We start from the raw sequence: 20,391 nt of genomic DNA, 5'->3' as shown, positions 1-20,391 counted from the left end.
AGTGAAACCTTTTCTCATGGATGATGTGGCCAACAATTTCTGCTACTATCAGAGGAGGAGTGGCCTGCAGACCCAGACTGCTCAGAAGAACCATCACAGCAAGATGATCCTTAGGTTAAAAAATAAATGGAGCTTTAGGTTCAAAAATAAACTCTTGATTTTCTAGACTAAGAGGAAAGCGGTCATGGCAGTGTTATCACACTCAAAGATGGACGAGAAGGAGCAGAAAGATGTTTTGAGCAAGGAGCTGCAAGTTATCAAAGAATTTCTCCATGCCTTCTTACTGTGGAGAAGTTGAAAGAAACAGATCTTCTTTGGATCTTGCCAAAGGAAAAGGATGACTTGTATGATTTACTTAAGTGGAAACAAGTAGAGTACATGAAACATCTGTTTGTTCAAAGACATTGAATATAAAGTGTTTTTAAACTATTCTGTACAAAAAAGAGTGTTCAAAATGTGTTGATTTGATGTATTTTGCATTGAATTTCTGTGCTGCTGCTATTGTTTAGTAATTATTATAATAATTAGGGGCTGGAATGTAAAGGCAAGGATTTACTTCATGTCTAGTCATTTGGGGTAGTCGGTGTGGCATATACTGTATGTATGGGTGTGTTGGTGCATGAGTGTCTAATTGATTACTTAATGAATATTACCTGTGCATGACTGTGATTCTGTTTTGTGAGGTGGGGGTTGATGCGTCTGTTGACAGCAAAGACACAGTCTTAGTCTAGTCATAATCCATCTGCATGGAATGTGTGGGGGGTTTTTTAATTGAAAGGTAAAATAACACAACTGCATGTTTATGTGTGTCAGTCTGACACACTGCTTTCTCTACTCAGTGACTAAATTTGGCTTTTGATAGTCACAACAGTCCATAGACAGCAGAAGTAAGTCCTGTTATCAATCTGATCAACTGCATTGGTGATGTTCCTCAACACCATACATCACGTGTCAAACTCAAGGCCCGGGGGCCAAAGGTGGCCCGCCATATTATTTTATGTGGCCCGCGAGAGCATAAAAGGTCAGAGAATCTAACAAAATAGGTCAAAAGTATGCTGTGACCAAAACTACATTTCCCAAAATGCAGTGATTAAGGCCATTTTAACTCTAACAAAAACGTTTTGAACAAAGTTAATGTCCTCAGTTGTGTTTTAATTTAGTTTTTTATTTTTCTTAATTCGCTTGGATAGCTTTCATCCTTGGTTGATAAATTATATTATACATACATTATATTATATATATATTATTTCTTTGCAACTGTAATGTTTGTAACTTGAATAAGTAATAAATTCAGTTATTTAACATTAGGGAGTAGTTACACTTGTTTTACATTACATTGAGTTACATCTCAGTGGAACAAGCGGTTGGAAAATGAATGAGTTACATTTAGTTACATTTATAAGTTACATCTGTGCCTTTGAGGACAGCCATTGTGCTGATGTGGCTCTCAGTGAAAAGAGTTTGACATCCCTGCTGTAGACGAAAGATTCTTTTCAGTCCTTTGTTTTCTGCTCCAGCAGGGGTGTCAGTATCTGATCACTACCAGTCAGAACTGAAGAAGACTCTTGGATGAGAGGTGAAACATCTTCAACAACCTAAAGTAAGTCCAGTTGATTGTTTTACGATCTTGATTTCCCTCGAACTGGATGACTGAGAACCTACAAACCCACACTGACATTAGAGTCTGTACCTTCAAATGGCTGCAGCTTACCGATAGTAATGAAAATGATCAGAGAACGTTGCTTCGGTGTGAGGAGGACATAGAGTACAAACAAGGTCAAGAACTACAATATTTTATATTTATTTCACTGTGCATTTATAACTGCATCCGTAACAGTCAAGGCCTGATTTTAAATAGCATATGGCTAGAAGTTTTCCAAACCACCAGAGGTAGACTAACTTATCCAAACATCCAAAAGTCTAATATGAAGTAGTCTGGTGTGTTAACAGTGCAGTATGTAACAATGGTAATATCTTCAGACAGTGCCGTTTTCAGTGTTCTTCACAAAGCAAACCAGTCGGGAACACATTTCCATCAGTAGTGCCCAGTAATAGGGTGTGCAGCAAGGATTTCAATCAGGAAAATAAAGTGTAAACTCTTCCTAAAGGAGTCTAAACGGATGCTCCTTTGTAATAAATAGAAGCATAATAAGCAGAGTGTCCAAAAGTGGAACAAAGAGAGTCAATGTCCTTCCTATTTATTTATGAAGAGGTCTTCTCTGTTCGCGGCCTCAAAATAGCGCCTGTCTTTACCAGCCACCAATGGCATTAGCTGCCTGGAGTTCAATCATGAAAAAAAGAAAAACAAAACACAAGCAGAGCTTATTCAGTCCGAGGGGGGGGGGGGGCTGTATGAGAGAGGAGGCGCATATAGAGAAGGGGGGGGGTGCTGATCCATACAGAGGTTCTACAGAGGTGAAAGGAGCTCCAAACAGAATCAGACTGGAGAGAGAAGGAGAACCTGTCTCAACAATTCACCCTAGTTTAATATAAGTTTAATAATGTCTGACTGTATCTACAAGTAAGTAATTTGATGACGGAGACAATCAGACAGGCAGATAAATAGATAGATAGATAAATAGATAGATAAATAGATAAATAGACAGATGGCTCTTCTGAGCAGGCAAAAGCAGTACGACAAATTCATTATCCCAAATGAGTTCTCATCAGGTTCTTATGGGTAGTTCTTAGTTCTTGTTAGTTGTATCCTTTGCTAACAGCCAGCGGGCTCTGAACCCATCTCCTCCAGCTTGAAACACCGGAGCCACAGCTCTTCCTGCTGGACGACCGATGATGGGATTTCCACCTGGTGACAAAACAGACAAGCTGATAAACACAGATCCAGTCAGGTTTGTGGATTAAACCAACACATTGTGCTTTCACTATAAAGACAGACCAAGGTAAATGTTTCTCACAGTCAGTTCTTTCTTCTATATTAAATAATGCAAACGAGTCTACTAGACTCTTAAAACTCTTACGCCTCTTAAACAAACAGTCATGGAGCACAAGGGTTACAGCAAGTCTGCAAGTATGGAGAAATAAATCTGGGTCCTCAGCAAGACTTATTCTAGCTGTGGATATTCATCGTACAGGAAAAAGCAGGAGCCAGTATAATAATAAGAAAAAATCCAGAATGCAGTAATCCCTCATTACTCGTGGTTAATGTGTCCCAGGACCACCCGCGAAAAATGAAATTACACAATATAGCGACCAACTATTTATTTTATTATTTACGGTAATTTAAATATTTATTAACCCGCCACACAGTGATATTAAACCACCTTACATCTGTATTACCTTTTCCCACATGCTTATCGACTGTTTAAAATACTTCTGTATTAAAGTAAACTTGCAACGCAATCGCACACACGAATGCTGTCACCCAATAGCATGTGCGTTCGGGATCACGTGACCACCTACTAAAAATCCGCAATGTAGTGAAGATGTGCACCAGCACGAATACGTGAGGGATTACTGAATACCAAAAAACAAAAAACAGCAGGTGGGTTTACAAAAAAAACAAACAGGTTAAAGTCACCAGGGTCACTTAGCAATGCATTTAGTAAGAACCAAAATATAAGGTTTATATCTCGCAGAGACGAAGCAAACACCACTGACTTGCAGCACCTCAAAACCACACAGATCAAGCTGAAAGGTTGATGGCCTGAGAAAATATTTTACCTATTTTCCAGAGAGCTCCTTCTTCAAACAGGATTTAAAAGAGGTGAATTTCTCCTCCAGTTTGACTCCCTGTGTGTGTGTGTGTGTGTGTGTGTGTGTGTGTGTGTGTGTGTGTGTGTGTGTGTGTGTGTGTGTGTGTGTGTGTGTGTGTGTGTGTGTGTGTGTGAAAGAGAGAGACAGAGGGAGAGAAAGAGAGAGAGGAGTTGATTTAAAAACAATTTCATAATCCTCCACTAGATGGCAGTATAATTTCACAAAATGAATGAACGGCGTCTTCAGACCTGGCGTTTCAAAAATTAGATATGCCCAGAGTGTCATCCACACATTATGGTGTGCAGGTATTTATTATATCATTACATGAACTAATAATTATAAGTGCAATTTAGCTAGAACTTGTGCACATGGTGTCCTTCACGCATCACACACAGAAGGAGCAGACAGTAACAATAATGGTGTCTTCATGAGAAGGAACCAGGTGGGTTCTTCTCTCAAGGCAGACAGACCGGTGGCATTCAAACGGAGCTGTCTCACCCTTTCACCGCGGTGCAGCCGGTCTTTCATAACCCCAATGAACTCCTTGTGGCTGAGTTTATCATCGTGATCCTCATCGAAGATTTTGAAGATTGTGTTGACCAGGTGACGACTCAGCCTGATGTCCGTAGCTACATAGACGGCACGCGTGAACTCCCCTGAGAGGAAGTGAAGAACTCACCTATGAGGGACTAAACACTGCCATCAGCACTTTGTTAGATCCTAAACAGATGTATTTGAGTGTAAGTACAAAATTGAAGTAATTCTAATGGCATACAATAATGTTTGTAGACTGTTATAGCAGCATTACGTCATAGGATAACATATAGATGACATATTCGAGTGTCCACACACTTTTGGTTATGTAATCCTGGTTCTACAGCAGGCAAAGTTTGATATAAAATAAATATGAACCATCATAATTAGGGTTTATTACTGGAGCTGATAAATAAAACATTCTTGTGAGCCTTGATTTGACTTGAGTGGAGCTGCTACTCTACGACGACTGCTACTGGAGAAATTCACCAAATAATCTTAAGTAATTGCAAACAGATGTGAAATGAGACGGTGTTTGTTGCAAAGTGAGAACCGTGGAACTAAACAACCACGTCATTTGGGTTAGTCTGCAATTAAAGACTCTGAGATTCTACCTTGACCAATGGAACGATTGGCAAAGTTGTACATTTGCATGGCGATGGCAAAATCCTCCAGGTTGTTGAGGAACTGGAAGAAGGACCTGAACTCTTCGAAGGTGATTCCCTGCAAAGAGAGAATGACATCAAAGCGGCGCCTTTATTTATGAAACACAACGCTTGTGGGACGCAACATGAGAAATTATAAAGTGCTACATGTGTCAGCACTCCTGCAAAGGGTCGCGCTACAATTCACACAACCTGCTTCCTTTCATCCTGCGGGGAATCCTTCAGTGTGTGTGTGTGTGTTTGGGGGGGGGGGCTTGAAGCCAGCAGATAGATAACACACCCAAACACACACAAAGTATAGTTTGCTGGATTTTCCCTGTGCCGTATGGACACGCTGAGCTGTCAGCAGCGGGGGGAGGATTGTAGCTTTTGGGGAGAGGTCAGGCTGTTTGCAGACTTTTCCGAGGCAGATTAACCTGATACTTGAATAAACAAAAACAAAAAAAGTGATGAATCCCCAAACATCTCAGGCTCGGCTGACGACTCACACACTGATCCCATTGATGTCCACTCAACCATCCTGCAACCCAGCAGCTCCTCCTCTGGCCGGGGGGGGGGGTGGTGGGGTGGGGGGCACGGAACACACAACACTCACACGGTCGGAACAAACGCAGTAATGACTAATCTGTGACGCTTTGCTGTTTTAACAAGGTGAGGGCCATAAAATATCGCTCAGCCCAATGATGAGACCCACTTGACGATCAATGGACGTCTAGCAACAGGCTACTCCAGGGGGCTGAAAAGCAGGTCAGCGTGCCAAGAGCAAAAAAACAAATTAAAGCTGAAATGAGGACGTCTCACTCAGCAGCTAATTCACAGAGCAGTATCAAAAGAAACACGTACTCTCACTAGACCAACAAGTGCTACACGACTGTACCACTGTACCCACGTCCACTGGTGAATGCTTTTGACTGTAGAATTATGCAAAAAACAGCAAACAGATTATTCAACTGGTTGGGAGGATGGATCTTGGAAAAAGGAGCTCTTTCATCAGTTTTGTCAACTATAGTGTCTTAAAAAGTTATTTTTCTCAGGCATATTTAGAGGGTTGGTTTACATCTGGTGTGGATCCACATATAAATGCAGATCGGAACGCTTCCTGCTGTGGGTTTGGTGGCATTTATCAACGCCGTTCCCTTTCTCAAACGTGACAGCTGAACAAGCTGCAAAAGATTCTTGATCCTGAGGCCAACCTGCAGTTTGTGATTCTAAAATCTGATTCAACGTCTGTGAAAAACTGAGTGGTTTTATGATAAGACTTCTACAGGACTTTATCACTCTTGTGTTTTTAAGCTAAATATAATAATTCAGGCAGTTATCCAAGCTCAGCATAGACACTAGAAACGGGACGAAGCCCCAGTAACTCTCCAGTTAACAGGGCTTTCTGCAGAAGCATCTCTGCAGCCCAATAATTCACACTCTGTTCAAATGAAGGGTAGTTTGTGATTTTACTTGACGTTACATGCTGAAAATATTTTCTGACTTCCTGAAGTTTTGTCATCACAATGAGGGTGCCAGGTGTAGTAATCATCATGCCTGTACACGTACCGAAAACGAGTGATGTGTGGTCAGAAGAGACAAGACTCCCTGGAGTTCTGTCTTTCATTCTCTGGTAAAACAAAGATATATTCTGTAGATTTAATTATTCACACTCGTCTGTAGGTTTACTCCAGTAAAACCAGCCACAGTAGTGGTTCTGCTTCAGAACCAGCTTCCTGAAACACTGAGGTAGACGACAGTACATTTGTCTCTGTCTGTCAGCGTCTTTATAGAGGTGCACATCATCGTCAGTTCTTCCACTCCCTTCAGTGATCAGTGTTGGGGCGCAGCCAAGAACACCTCAGAACACGGTCCACGACTGGTCCGCATCACATGACATGACATCCGGTCCCTCCTGCTCCAGACCATAAGCTTTGCTCTGGTTGGAGCAGCCAGCATGAGCGTACGGTCCTACTCATTCACCCCTGGATCTCTGAATGTCCTGTCCTCAGTGTCCAGGTTCTCTGATGACTTCTGTTAGACATCATATTTATTGTTAACCTGCCCAGACAACCAGGTGGAGCAACCCACTGACTCAAACAGAGAGTTTACTTTACCAGGGCAAACATTAATGTTAAGTCCTGCTTGAGTACATTTCTGGGTTTACAGTCTAAATGATGCAGATAATAAACTTTATCTGGTCGGACAAATGAATACTCTGACTGTTAAACAGAATGTTGACCCCCTGTGTTCCATAGTGAGAGGTCTCTCTCTACCCAGACTAAGTTCACGGTCGACGTCCCTCTGATGAGCCTGGAAACATGAACTATGGCCTGGAAACACTGGCAGAGATAAGTGTCCATTAGCTGAATACATATTTCCTCTAAAAGCACATCGCAACAAAAAAACCTGTCCAGTTCTTTAGCTGTTGAGTTGTATTGAATTACACGATACTGTGTGGCACCAGTGCTACTCTGTTGAGACAGGGAATGGCAGGAGCCGTGTGATGACAGAGTAAATCTGAGGGGAAACAAACCGCACCTTTTCATCCGGTATGCTGTGGCGCACATTCTCCAAATACCCGCTGACATCATCCATGTTGGTGTAGCGAAGGAGGATGCGAGCAAAGTCTTCCTCGCTGATGGTGGGCAGGCCTTTGGAGTAGGAGAGGAACTCGATCTCGAGCACCTCCGTCTGCAGGTTGTCCATGAACCTGGAGGAGAGACGGACAGACAGAGGCTCTAGTTTGAATAGAACTAAAGCACCATCACCTGATAACTTCCTCAGCAGCGCCATCGTTTACCACAAAAGTTTTTCAACTCACTTGTAAAAATCTTCAAATTTCAGCTCAGCTTTGCCTTTTTTCCCAAAGAAATGCACCAGCAGCGTTGTTTCTGTTGTCTCATCCATGTGCTGTCATGAAGGAAAAGCAGCTGCGTTAAATGTAAATACAAACCTGCATAGGAACCAAACCACAACACAAACCTGGTTCCTGCAGTCACTCTAACATTGAGCAATTTTACACAAAATCTTTGTTCAGAGTCTTAGATCACATCAAACATTAACAGTGATTTATTTAACCGTGCTGAAGGCTCTTAGTAACGATTTTAGTTAATGGCCAAGCCCACATTCTGCTATTGAATAATTACTCAGAGTTAATGGTTAATTCTCACAGCGCCTGGCACCAAACCAGCATTTCCTACCTCTGCATGCTAAGAACATGAACTATGTGCAGTCTCATTAAACACTCTGCAGAGGATATGCTATTACAAACAAGGAGATGGATGCATTTTCCTCAGGGCTCGCTAACACACCACCTAAGAGCTCCTGCAGAACAAACGACTGAGGCCCGTCAGAACTTTATGCCTACTTCCTAATGGAGAGGTATCATAATGAGGGCACAGCTACCTCGGTTAAATCAGAAAACAGAACTTGACTTGTGCCCCGTCTGAGAACATCCCACATGCCTTTGGCTTCCACATGCTGGCTGTCTTTTTTAAGAACCTGTGGCAGCAGGTGAAGCACAGCTGTTAAAAGACAAATTACATCGTGCACATGTTACTGAGATTAGGAAAAAAGGACAAAAGACCAGAGTGGACACTGTGGCAGGCAGGAGGAAAAGAGATGCACAGACCAGAAAGAAGATGAGGAGACAGAAAACAAAGTCAGACAGGAGGAACCGGCAGCTAGAGAAAGAGAGGGGCCGACACCGGCGTATCTGAGGGGCCCATCAGTCCTGACATGAGCCTCCTCTGCAGTGATGCATGCAGCCTTCTGGCAGGACGTTGAGCCGACACACCTAATACATGCGCAAAGCATGCAGGGCATGAGGCCTGGAGGGTGATTCGTGTTAGCTCTGTAACTGAACCCAGCCAATACAATTATTTGATGCTACAGTCGGAGGTAAATGCAGGTTATTCAACACCTTTCACCTACTGCAGAGACAAGCAGCAGTTAGGAAACACGTAAAGATGAGACATTTCAGATTAGACCTTCTTTCAGAGGTAAATGTAGAAGATAATGGTGAGTATTTATGCGTGCTAAAAACTCTTAACATGTATTTCCAGCTCAGTGTTTTCTAGAACAAAAGTGATGTGACCTCAAACAGGACTATTATCATCATTACTAGTTTGCTTCACTCCTGCAGCCGCTGTGAGACGACTAGAACGACAGCTGAACTGAAAAACAACAGTTTTCAACTTGTGTCACATGCAAAAAATAAAATAAAATCACAGAATATCTGTCTTTCAAGTTGTAAAAAATCCAGATTTGTAACTGCTAGTTTGAAACAATCTTCATTCTGCTTTTTTCAATCATTTCATCATTTCTTTAGTCTCAAGTCTCAACATCACCTCATTCAAAAGCTGGTAACCAACCAAACATGGACACTTGCCATCAACACGTGTTCTCCAGGGTAGTTTGTTTTATTCCATAACATTTATTTGTCTTACTAAGTTGTTTTTTTATTTAATTCATTGAGCCTGAGGGCGTTTGAGGCAGCGGAGAGAACAAATCCAACTGTGAGCCTCGTCTCTTTTCAACAGAGAGAGATTTACGACATGATCCTACACCTAATTACGGAACAACTCTTTAATGCGTCACATCTCATCCTGTGAAAAGATCCTGATACACATGTAATTAGAATGCAGTGGGGAAAGCCCAACCACAGCAGTGAGGACACGCCTGATATGTGTTTTTGAAAAGATTTGACTTTTGAACTTTTTGCTGGAAAGTTACCTACAGAACAGCAGAAGAAATCACAACAAAAAAGACACACCTCAGGGGAAAGTCTTCAAACGGTGCTTTGGAAAGATCGGCAAGGCTCTGATTTAGCTGTGGGCTCCACTGTGTGTGTGTGTGTTTAGGTCTTTTCACAGCACTGTCTCTCCTCTCTGATGAGCATCTTCATGGTCAAACCAGCGCAAAAAGGTAACATGATCCAAAGAAGACACTATAAAAATAACACATGGCGGTCTACAAGACCTGCTGTCAGTCTTCAGGTGAGAGCTGCTCTGACAAACGACTGCTTCATAAATCATCTAAGGTGCACCCACGGCACTACCACACACACACACACACACCCATCATTATTTCAGGACACGACGGTGTGTGTGACTTCCAGTGATTCTTCATTAAGCTATCTAGTGTTAACAGACACAAACACAGGTGGTATCGGCCTTTAAGACACGTGTGTGTATCAGGTTAGAGTGTGTGCATGCCAAAAACACACACATGCAACAAGCAGAATGCTTCTTATTCTTCCAGGGAAAACGAACAATACTTACAGTGTGTGTCTGGGATCTATGAGGACCGTACAGCTGCAGGCTCTGAAACGCAAGAGAGGAACGAAAGATTCATTAATAATTCAAGGCAGCTAGAAATTATTCAGTTATCTGCTGAAGTCATCGTTTGTTAAATGACGTGACTTCAACAGTGATCCAGGACTTTATTGCTATTCCTGTATTTTGTGAACGTACCCATAGTCCTCATCTTCATCTTCCCCATCTTCTAACAGCGTTATATTTCTAAATCTCGAGTACCCATTCTAATGATCTTTTTGATGGTTATAAGGGCTACAGATTAATGCCCAACCATCTGGAGATGCTAAACATTTATGCCAGCAGAATAGCCTCCTCTATGTTGTGTTTATGTGATAAGACCTCAAAGAGTTGCTCTTATCGCTCTATTCAGCTCTGCCTGTTTACATCCACCTGCATGCAGCACACAACAGCCCACGAGAGATGAAAGTCTCAGGCATGTTTTACCCTGCACAACCACATTTACCCCCGTGCAGCCTGCGGTCTCTCTAGGAACACGACAAGCAAAAGCACTCTGTGTGTAATGTCGTGTCGTGTCATGTTCGACACCGGTTCACATTTAGGAGTCAGTAAAGCACCACTAACCATTATAAATTAATTAAAGAACTGTGAGTCATGTGAAACTGACAGCTAATTTGTCTCTAGATTCATCTTCCAGTATGAAACGATCTGAACCACCTCAATAAGGTCACAGACTGCACTGACGATCCATTACCATACACTTGATGAGCACCCAGCAGCAAAAACACGCTTAACACAAACTCCCTTCACAACATGCACAGTCATCGTTTCTACTGCTGATATATGGAACATGAATTAAAACAGACGTTACAGCTGTTAAACAACATCCTAAAGCGAAACCATACCTGCTGGTCAAATCTCTGAACGTCTTCAGCAACTTCCTTTCTGTCCTTTTTCTTGCGGAAAATTTCTTCCAGCTGTGGAGAACATGTGATTCAGTAGAATTTTAGCAAAAAGGGACCAAAACTTCAACCTGTGACCATCGAAATGAGGCACGCACCACCAGGAACTCCCTTTTGTCCACCATTTCGTTCCCATCTGCATCGAACATGTTGAAAGCGATCCTGAAGCCTGCATGGGGCTCTGAAATCCACATGTTCACATTCATTCTTTATTCCCACATTCATTTTCAGGATAATTGTGCTGCTTAAATATACACTCACTTGTTAAAATGCAGAGCAGGAAGAGGTACTCTGTGTAACTGATGATACCTGGAAGAGAAGACATTTGTCAAGCTAAGGACCAGTAACTAAAAGTTCCCTTTTTCAAACAAAACATCTCCAAACAGCTTGAAGCAGGGAACTGAAGGTGTTTACAAATGTCCAGCGTCATCTGCCTGAGATGAATAAGCTACCCAAAGAAACAGTGCATGCCTGCAGACAAGAGTAATCTTCTCGCTCTCACTGATAACATCTTAAAAGGTACGTTTTACTTCATGCTTGGTGTTCCCTTCACACAAACAGGCTTTACAACTGAGCTGACCTATCTGGACACAAACCCAAACAAATTTAAGGCCTACGGCTTCTGATCGTGTTTGGGTAACAAGGTGTAATTCATTCTCAAGTGATCTGTCACTGATTGAGAATGGCCGATTCAGGTTTTTGTGTCGCGTCCTTCAGCTCCTTTTGTTGTGCGACACTGAGAAGGGAAGAGTAAGTGTCAGGAGACAACTCAGCCGACTCAGGAGGCTTCTCTCCTCTGACTCTGAAAGCATTCCCAAGCTTTTGTTTGCTTGGGAAGATAGAGAATCGAGCACAGATAGTTCTGGGTGACTAAACCTGGTGTTATGGGAAAAGAATTCAGGTACAGAGTTTGCAGCAGGGAGACATTTCCAGACAGAGGAATACTAAAGGGAAAAGAAAAACAACGCTAGCAAACTAAGATGTCACTTCTAATCTGCTTCTCCTCTGAAAGGCTGGAAATCTGCTGCGAACCAGAAGACGTAAATGTAAGTGAACCACATGTGCAAACTGAGGTGTGAACCAGGAATTAGTCATGTGTGCCATTCAACAAAGCTGATAAAAAAAGGGCTCCATCTTCTCACCACAGCTGTGTGTTGGGAAGGTACGGCCCTATAATGACAACATATCTGCAGCTTCAAAGCCTGGAGAGCTTAAACGGGTTAAAGAGAGAGAAAAAAAAACTTTTAAGATTCCAGCCATGTTTCACCAATACCACACACCTTCACTCCTGGAGGGACCCGCCTGCCTGCTCGCTCTGAGCCTCTGAGCTCAAGTAGATGTTGTTAGACAATACAAAGAATTCCACAGAAACACTTCATACGGAGTGGCAGTCCCAGAGATGTAATCCAATGCCATTCTTCAGCCTCATAATGTCCGTGGTGATCAGGGGGGTGGCCAGTGGGACATGTCTCGACATAGCTGGGTTCAAACAGCTCCCTCGTTCTCTAAAGCGACGCTTTGTTCACAGATCAATCCAGTCCTTTTTTCCCAACAAAGCCGCAACGTTTAACAGCGGGATTAAAAGCCCCAAATCCCAGCATTGGCACTTAGCTAAAGCAACAGAGGTGGGGGCAGAACAGGGAGATCTGATGCTTCACCGGCTCCTATGACCTACTGAGCAGGAGGCTGCAGGCCCAGGTGGGAAAAATTTAAAATCTCTGCTCTCGCTGACAACCTAATTTTCTTTATGAAACATTATTATGAATGGAGGTTTGCAGGTGAGCAGTGCAGATAATTCACACGCTGCAAACTCATGGAGAAATGCATCATTCAAATATGTTCACATTACCTGCAGTGAATGTCAGGTAGAAATTTTACAAAACCTTAAATCAAGTCTAATCACTTCCCTTATTTGAAAAAAAAAATTCATTAACTTTATATTAAATACCCAGAAGCAGGCATCACAATTTGGTATCAATTATAGATAAAATATTGTCTGTGTTCCGTCAGCATCGGGTCGACCTGGAGTTTCCTAGATGCTCAGCAAAAAAAAACAACAACAATAAATTTGTAAAATACGGTTTAAAGAATAATTTAAAAGATTTATCTAGTTGGGTTTTTGAGTAATATAAACATAATATAAAATATAAAGTAATATAAAACTCAGTATGAAATCAAAGTTCTTTCTAGAAAAGCTCCTACTGGCTTTTAGTGCAGTAACAACAGAGTTCTGTAACAGACTGTAGTGTCAGACCCATCCTCAGTCCTGCAGAGGTTACTTGAGAATAAATCTCCATAATACAAAACTGATGGAGAGATAACATAGTTTTTATGACAAGCTATGATTACGGGCAACACACAACACAACACACTCTGAACAAAAAGGAACGCACAAAGGAGAAATACTGAAACTTCCCCTTCTGTCAAAAATGTTTTTCTTCTTCTTAAAGTTAAAGTTTACATCTAATGTTAAAGTTTTATAGTAGAAGTTTACGCATTCATTACTAAAAGTGTATCTGTTTTCTGTGCTCATTAAAATCTGATTTTAAGAGGTCGTCCACTTTAAACTCAGAACATTTAAACTGGTTTATGATTAAAGACCATCCAGACACTTACAAAAAATTCTTCACATAATCATATAGAAGATTTCTACAAATTAGGGGGAGAGAATGAAGATTCTAATGCTATTTATTCCTTTGAAAACATGCGGACATGCAGACGTGTGGAGCGTATCTCTACATCTAATGGGTTTATGTCTCGGGCTGTAATACCTCACCTCGTTCATGAATATTTCTAAACATATTGGATGATCCTTTCCAAACAGGCGGGGTATCAGCCAACATCTTTTCTAACTCCTGTGAGAATAGAAGAAAATCCCAAATCACCCACTCATGTCTAAATCCCAGGTAAACACAACGTAATGCAATGTTTGCAGCAGGATTTACACAGAGGAGGAAACCGTGCTCACCTTTCTAGTGAGGGACTTCCACGTTCTCCGACCTACAAACAGAACAGGGTTAACAGTCGGTGGATAATATATGAAGTCTGACTCACAATAATGCATTCAAACAGTGGGTTCGGTATCAGGAACATAGAAGCAGGAAACAAAAGTGAAAGCAGGTGTTTAAGAGGACAGAAACACTAGCTTTGTATCTCTATAGATGCATTCCAACAGCCAATAAAGCAGAAGATAAGACAGGAGACGTTGTTTAAAAAAAATCTGACAGAGAAATCTCATAATGGTGGCAGTGACCCTCCACTGGAACAGTCTAAAGCCAGTGTCCATCACTGGGGTCATGATTCAGTTCTATGTCTCAGCGATGTCGAAGGGATGTCCTGTGTGTGGGCATGAATCAGTTGTTAGTTTGACTGAAGTGGATAACTTCTATCATCGTCTATCATTTGCTCCTGGACTTAAACGCACAGCCATCGTGTCCCAGGCCTGACTAACCATCCACAAGAATAAGACAAAAACATCTGGTTTTACAGCCACAATATAGCCATAAAAAACCATAATGACTATTTCACAACGCGCTGGCATTAGCCACTACAGAGCAACAACATGTAGTTCACTAACACACCAGCGCTTCTTGTGTTCCTTCCTCATTAGATGCTAATAAGTCATATCTGATAGATTACAGCAGGCCACACAACTGAAATCAGAATCAATCCCAGTCATCAGAACCTCTTATCATCATATTTATGACACCCACGCTGAGCTGTTTGGTCTCTCTGGGTCTCTGCAAGTTTGTTGCCACATAAATGAGCCATAAAAGTGGGGTTGCTGGTAAAGATGTCTATCTTTATGCAGGTGTTATGACTGAAGCTCTTCATGCCACAATTTATTGTCCGATGACACTTCACACGCCCTCATCAACAAGTTCCAGGACACAACAGCAGCTCTGGAACCATGTTTAGTTTACTCTTACTCATTCATGGTGATGGCTCCAGTACACCTCTATGGATATAGAATATGGTTTGTAGAGGTGATGCAGAATCTGCAGTGCAGTATTATATGTCCTAGTAAGGGTAAAATGGGCCCCCACTTTCTCTGACAGGATAATTATTAGCAGGCATTTAATTTCATTGCAGCACTTCAATATGTATACACCCTTTAGCAACTGATAACTAAATTGTTCATCAGTGATTTTCAGTTTAAATACATTGAAGTTGATGATGACAGACTTTGAAGAAAGGAGGCTCATTCTAAAATGCTACTGGAAGTGTGAAAATGTAGTTGCAAAGACAATTTAGGAGGGACTTTCAAAAAGAACCAGCATCACTTGAATTAGAGATTGAAGCTGAAGGAACTGCTCAGAATGTCTGCAAGACGCGTTCCAGAAGACCACAGATGTCGAGAAGCCCCTCAAAGGATGAGCGAGTACTGTTAACGTTTCAGCAATGTCCAAGAGAGATGGTGAAAAAAAAACAGTAAAATTATGTTTATAAATATTTTTATCTTTAGAAAAATATACAATTATAATAAACACCAAGTTTACAATTACTTGTCTTCATAAGTCAAGCCATGAGCATGGCTGCTACTAAAGACCGTTACCGTCATAGTCTCCACGATGTCTGTCAAAACTATGTCAAAGTCAAAAAATATTCATCTAAAACGAATGCAATATTTATTGTTTCCGAAGCTTTCACACTTTTTGCTGAATAAATGTCCAGTCAATGCATTGACTGACTAACATAAAACACCAATAATCATCATATGAATACATAAAAAGGATGTCCAAACACCATGACAATGTGGACAACTCACTCTTGGTTTCACTCAGAGTGATGGACTCGATGAAGTTGAGTGGCGTGAGGAAGAGCTGGCCTTCACACTCGATTGAACTGAACAGACGAAATCTGTTTTCATGGGAGGACATGTACACATCTCCATCATCCAGACCGTAGGTCTTGGTCTGTAAATACACACAGAAATGCACAGACACACACCTTTAGGAACTATTTCACCTCATACCAACCCTGATAATACTGTGTGAGAGACACTTTTTGGAAAATCCACCACAAAAGCTGTTCTTGTCGCAAAACTCCTCACTCACTTGGACCAACAAAGAGGCCCGGGCTTTAATTCAACAATGCTGTGTGTCAGCCCTATTTTTCATGCCTGTGCAGCAGGTAATGTCCCTACAACTGCTCCAACCAGCCAGATCAGACAGCTAGATTGGTGAAGACAGAGCAGATCTCTCCATCAGGTGGAACAGTGCCAGGTCCGCTGGGCACAGTGCAAACACCCAGGGAATGTATGCCCCCCTCTGCTTAACCATTAAACCCTCCCTAACCACCTCCACCTCTCATCAGATGTCAGCCCCTCCAAGTCCCTGGGTCCAGTTTCATGTGTCCCTGGATTCCTGCTGCCTGTGGACACCAGTCAAATTACACACACCAGGAACCTACTTTAGCTGTTTTACATATGTTGTATACAGTTTGCATGTTAGTTTATACCCAAACAAAGTCCCTGCTACATGGACTCATTATTTACTGATCCAAATAGTATAAATAATTTATTTCTGTAAAATTACTTTATAATCAGCTGTAAAGGAGCTGCATACTTTAAATGTTCAGATGAGAGCATAAACATTGAGGAACAAATATTTTATTTTATTTAATATTTAATTAATATATACAGTCACAGTTTGAAAATTCCTAATGAAGATTTATAAATTTATTAGTATTATGACTCTTGATCTTAAATGTTATTTTACCGTACCAAACTATGTGTACAGTCTTACCCAGTAATGCTAATGGATGCTAAGCTAACATTTACAATTAACTTTGATAGTGTTTCACTTCAATTATATAAGTGTTGTCTTTTTACAAAAAAACAGTAAAATAAACGTTATTGTCCCAGACTCACACTAAAAACATTCGCATACACACAATTATCTTATTTAAGTCAATAAAAACATCAACACTAGTAAGATGAGCATGTTGTTCACGTTAGCATGAAGCTGGTTGGCAGACAGCGTCTGACTGAGTCTCAACGACGTCTTCCTGTTTACCCCGATGGGCGCAGAAAAACAGTCACGTGGGCAGTTTGGTCACGTGACACTCGCCTTTGCCCGTATTGTCGTCTTCAGCACCAGCGGTCGGGGACAGCTCCAGGAGGAAAACCTGCTGACGTCACTGTAGCTTCACGAGCACAGCATGACGTAGACTACGTGTGCAGTGAACGCAGCACTGAGGTGCGTTCACGTACAAGAAAATACACACGCCAATTAAAGCATGTAGAGCTGCTGCGGGTGTCACCTTACCTTATCCGTGGCTGACACCGACGGCAGCAGCAGATGGGACACCCGAGCCTCGACATGGTTCTTCACGCCGGGCCGACCGACGTACGGCCAGCCGTAGTAAACCGCACCAGCCGCCGCCGCCGCCACGCAGGCGCCTCCCGCCACGACTTTCACCGCCTTGGAGGATGTTGGTAGTTTCTGCGCCGCAAACGCTCCCGCTCTGGCCAGGAGATGCCTCCACCTGCGGGGGGCAGCCATGGCTCTCGACGCCGGAGTGTCGGTGCGCGTTCACGGCTGAGCGGTTCAAAGCGGAGCGGCGCGAGACGCCTTCTGCTCCGCGCTCGCGAGACGAGCCGTGGGTACTTCAGGTGTCGCAGGAATTCAAAGACTTGGGAACACGGAGGGCGGACTAAACGTGGAAATATTCCGATTAAAAAGGAAAGTGGCGCGTGTGTTTAAATCGGTTAAATTAAATGTTTTTGGATGTAATTAGAATTTAACATATAATTAACACATAAAGTCTTCCAGCCGCGCTGTGTCTCCTATGTTTTGGAGAGGGGGGGGGGCAGATTCCCTGCCAGGGCACGTCTGAACCGTGTCGGCCCCGCCCACCAGTAGTCCTGTGGTTTTGCACCTGCCTCACCAGCCCCCCCCCCTGAGCGCAAACTCGTCCAGGAGCGCCTGTACGCGCACCGCGGCGCTCATTCTACCGAGTCTCCTCCACGGCCCCGATGAGCCGCCGACATCCGCTGGGAACAGGTTACGCACCGGGAGGGGGGGCATTGCGCGCAGCCACAGCAGCCAAACTGATGAGGACGCAGAAATAAAGGAGAGAAATAAATAAAAGGAGGAGCGGAGACTGAGTGCGCGTCCTCGTTCACGTGTTGCGCACCGGAGAAGGTGGACGGAAACATGCACTAAGTGCCGGTGGCAACCAGGTAGTCGTTCCACGCAAGAGCGCTCCCTCCGGACCCCCACCACCACCACCACCCCCACCCCAGCTGAACTTTACCCGCTCGGCTTTGACGCGATGGCAGCTGCTGCTGCTGCTGCTGCTGCTGCTGGGGCTTCTGCTCTGGGGGAAGTTGGAGGCGTCTTGCACGGCATCGAAGGTGTCGCGCAGGTCGGGTCCCATTTCCTGTTGACCCCGTTTGGGGACAGTCCGACGCTGCTGGGGGAGCACCTGATCCCCGGGGACAGGCTCTCCAGGAGCACCACGGCGGATTTAACGCACCTCAAAGGGATTCTGAGGAGGAGGCAGTTGTACTGCAGAACCGGGTTTCATCTGGAGATACTTCCTGATGGTACCGTGCAGGGAACGAGGAAGGACCACAGCCGTTTTGGTGAATACTGATAATATTTTGACATTTATTTCATTGCATTTTGGTAGAAAGAAAAAAAAACTGACAGGAGGTAAAGCAGACCAAAATAATCACTGATCACAAATAATATTTCTTTTTCTTTCTTTTTTTGAGAATATAGTTGGTTTTAATGTCAAAATCTGTGCTGAACTGTGAAATTCCTCCACAGGTATTTTGGAGTTCATAAGTCTTGCTGTGGGGCTGATAAGCATTAGAGGGGTGGACAGTGGCCGCTATCTGGGGATGAATGACAAAGGAGAGCTGTATGGGTCTGTAAGTACTGTCCCTGTTTATTCATGCTGATGAAATGTGGTGATTGCAGATTTTTTTTTTCTTGCATTTGCCTACTTTGATTTCCGAGAAAATAAATTGAGACATGTGATGAAATGTGTTTTTCCATGTTTGCATCGTTCAGCTGAGCCTTGCCTTGTGTTTTCAGGAGAAGCTGACAGCTGAATGCGTCTTTAGGGAGCAGTTTGAGGAGAACTGGTACAACACGTACTCCTCCAACCTCTACAAACACGGAGACAAAGGGACGCGCTACTTTGTGGCATTAAATAAAGATGGGACACCAAGAGACGGGACTAAATCCAGGCGCCACCAGAAATTTACACACTTCTTGCCCAGGCCTGTGGACCCGGATCGCGTGCCAGAGCTGTACAGGGATATCCTGGGACACAGCTGAGACCTGGAGCTTTGGTTCAGTTCAGGAATAGCTTCTAAAGCCCTGACAAGCAGGGAACAGAGAGGAGAAGAAGAGGGACGGAAGGCGTGGGGATGCAGCCAGTGCAAGGCTGGTGGACAGCAGCCCAACCAGAAGGGTTAAAGGCACTGGGGCCTCTTGTAGGAATGCATGGGCCATCTCTCAGCAGCCAGGAAGACAGGCTAGAATGTCTGCACAGTCGGCATGAGGGGATCGTTTGTTTCAGAGGACAGACGACCCTGAAAAGTACTAGCGTGGAATATGAGATGAATGGGAAATGGAGATGGATGGTCAGAGAGCGTCTCCTCTGCTCAGGTGGAGATGTCAGCTGACGTGGAGTCGGTGGGAATCTGTTCTGTCATGAATGGTACTTCTAGTCCGGATACCGAGTCGTAGTTGGTTTGGAAGGACTTTGAAGGAATTTTTTTTTTTATTCTGACCTGTATCTAGACCTGTTTGAAAAGAGCAAAAATGTAACGATTTATTTATTCATATTAGATACATATATTTATGTTATATATTTATTTATTTGAGAATATATTTTTACAGTTAAATACATGGAATACAGAAAAACCAGTAGAATCTGTATCAAGTATATAAAAGCTGGAACACTGTATTTTGTCTCTTACTCTGGTGAGAGCCCAGCTCATGATATCCTGTAATATGACCACAGATATAAAACGTATTGGCAAACTATAGGAAAGAACACCGCATCTGAAATGCATTTAATCACCACGTTGACTGTGAATCCACTTCAAATTTAATCTCTGTAATGTGGACATGTTAATTGTAGCTAAATTACTGTTACATGTGTTTCAGGAGGAATCTGAAGTTTAAAACAAGCTGATAATATAAACAATAAATTGCTTAAAATGTGATGAAAATGCTTTTCTTTTGTAGCCAAGGAGCTCATATTGTCAGTTCATTATTTTATTTAACAAATGTT

The 20,391-nt window shown here is 42.8% G+C and overlaps 2 protein-coding genes across 6 annotated transcripts; one reads left to right on the top strand and one right to left on the bottom strand.

Annotated features, from left to right (window-relative positions):
- Positions 1 to 1,815: 1,815 nt before the first annotated feature.
- Positions 1,816 to 17,657, bottom strand: micu3b (mitochondrial calcium uptake family, member 3b). 5 transcript variants are annotated; one of them, XM_068325558.1, is made up of 15 exons: positions 17,403 to 17,657; positions 15,902 to 16,049; positions 14,102 to 14,133; positions 13,910 to 13,988; positions 11,395 to 11,442; positions 11,232 to 11,314; positions 11,077 to 11,148; positions 10,178 to 10,219; positions 8,301 to 8,396; positions 7,717 to 7,805; positions 7,434 to 7,605; positions 4,863 to 4,971; positions 4,213 to 4,370; positions 3,682 to 3,750; positions 1,816 to 2,806 (listed from the first exon to the last, which is right to left on the bottom strand). In XM_068325558.1, exons 1-14 carry the CDS (start codon positions 17,637 to 17,639, stop codon positions 3,682 to 3,684), a joined length of 1,434 nt encoding a protein of 477 aa, XP_068181659.1. In that variant the 5' UTR covers positions 17,640 to 17,657; the 3' UTR covers positions 1,816 to 2,806. The 5 variants fall into 5 exon arrangements, with proteins under 5 accessions (XP_068181659.1, XP_068181663.1, XP_068181660.1 ...); XM_068325562.1 differs by lacking the exon at positions 17,403 to 17,657 and adding an exon at positions 17,006 to 17,103; XM_068325559.1 differs by lacking the exon at positions 8,301 to 8,396.
- A 754-nt stretch (positions 17,658 to 18,411) lies between these two features.
- On the top strand, positions 18,412 to 19,835 carry fgf20b (fibroblast growth factor 20b). Its single transcript, XM_068326050.1, has 3 exons — positions 18,412 to 18,724; positions 18,912 to 19,015; positions 19,182 to 19,835. The coding sequence occupies exons 1-3, from the start codon at positions 18,412 to 18,414 to the stop codon at positions 19,425 to 19,427; spliced, it is 663 nt and encodes a 220-aa protein (XP_068182151.1). The 3' UTR covers positions 19,428 to 19,835.
- Positions 19,836 to 20,391: the final 556 nt, after the last annotated feature.

The sequence above is a fragment of the Antennarius striatus genome, chromosome 10 (assembly GCF_040054535.1).
Source record: "Antennarius striatus isolate MH-2024 chromosome 10, ASM4005453v1, whole genome shotgun sequence".
NCBI lineage: Eukaryota > Metazoa > Chordata > Actinopteri > Lophiiformes > Antennariidae > Antennarius > Antennarius striatus.
The sequence above is the reverse complement of the archived record's forward strand: the minus strand, read 5'-3'. Positions and strand labels throughout refer to the sequence as shown.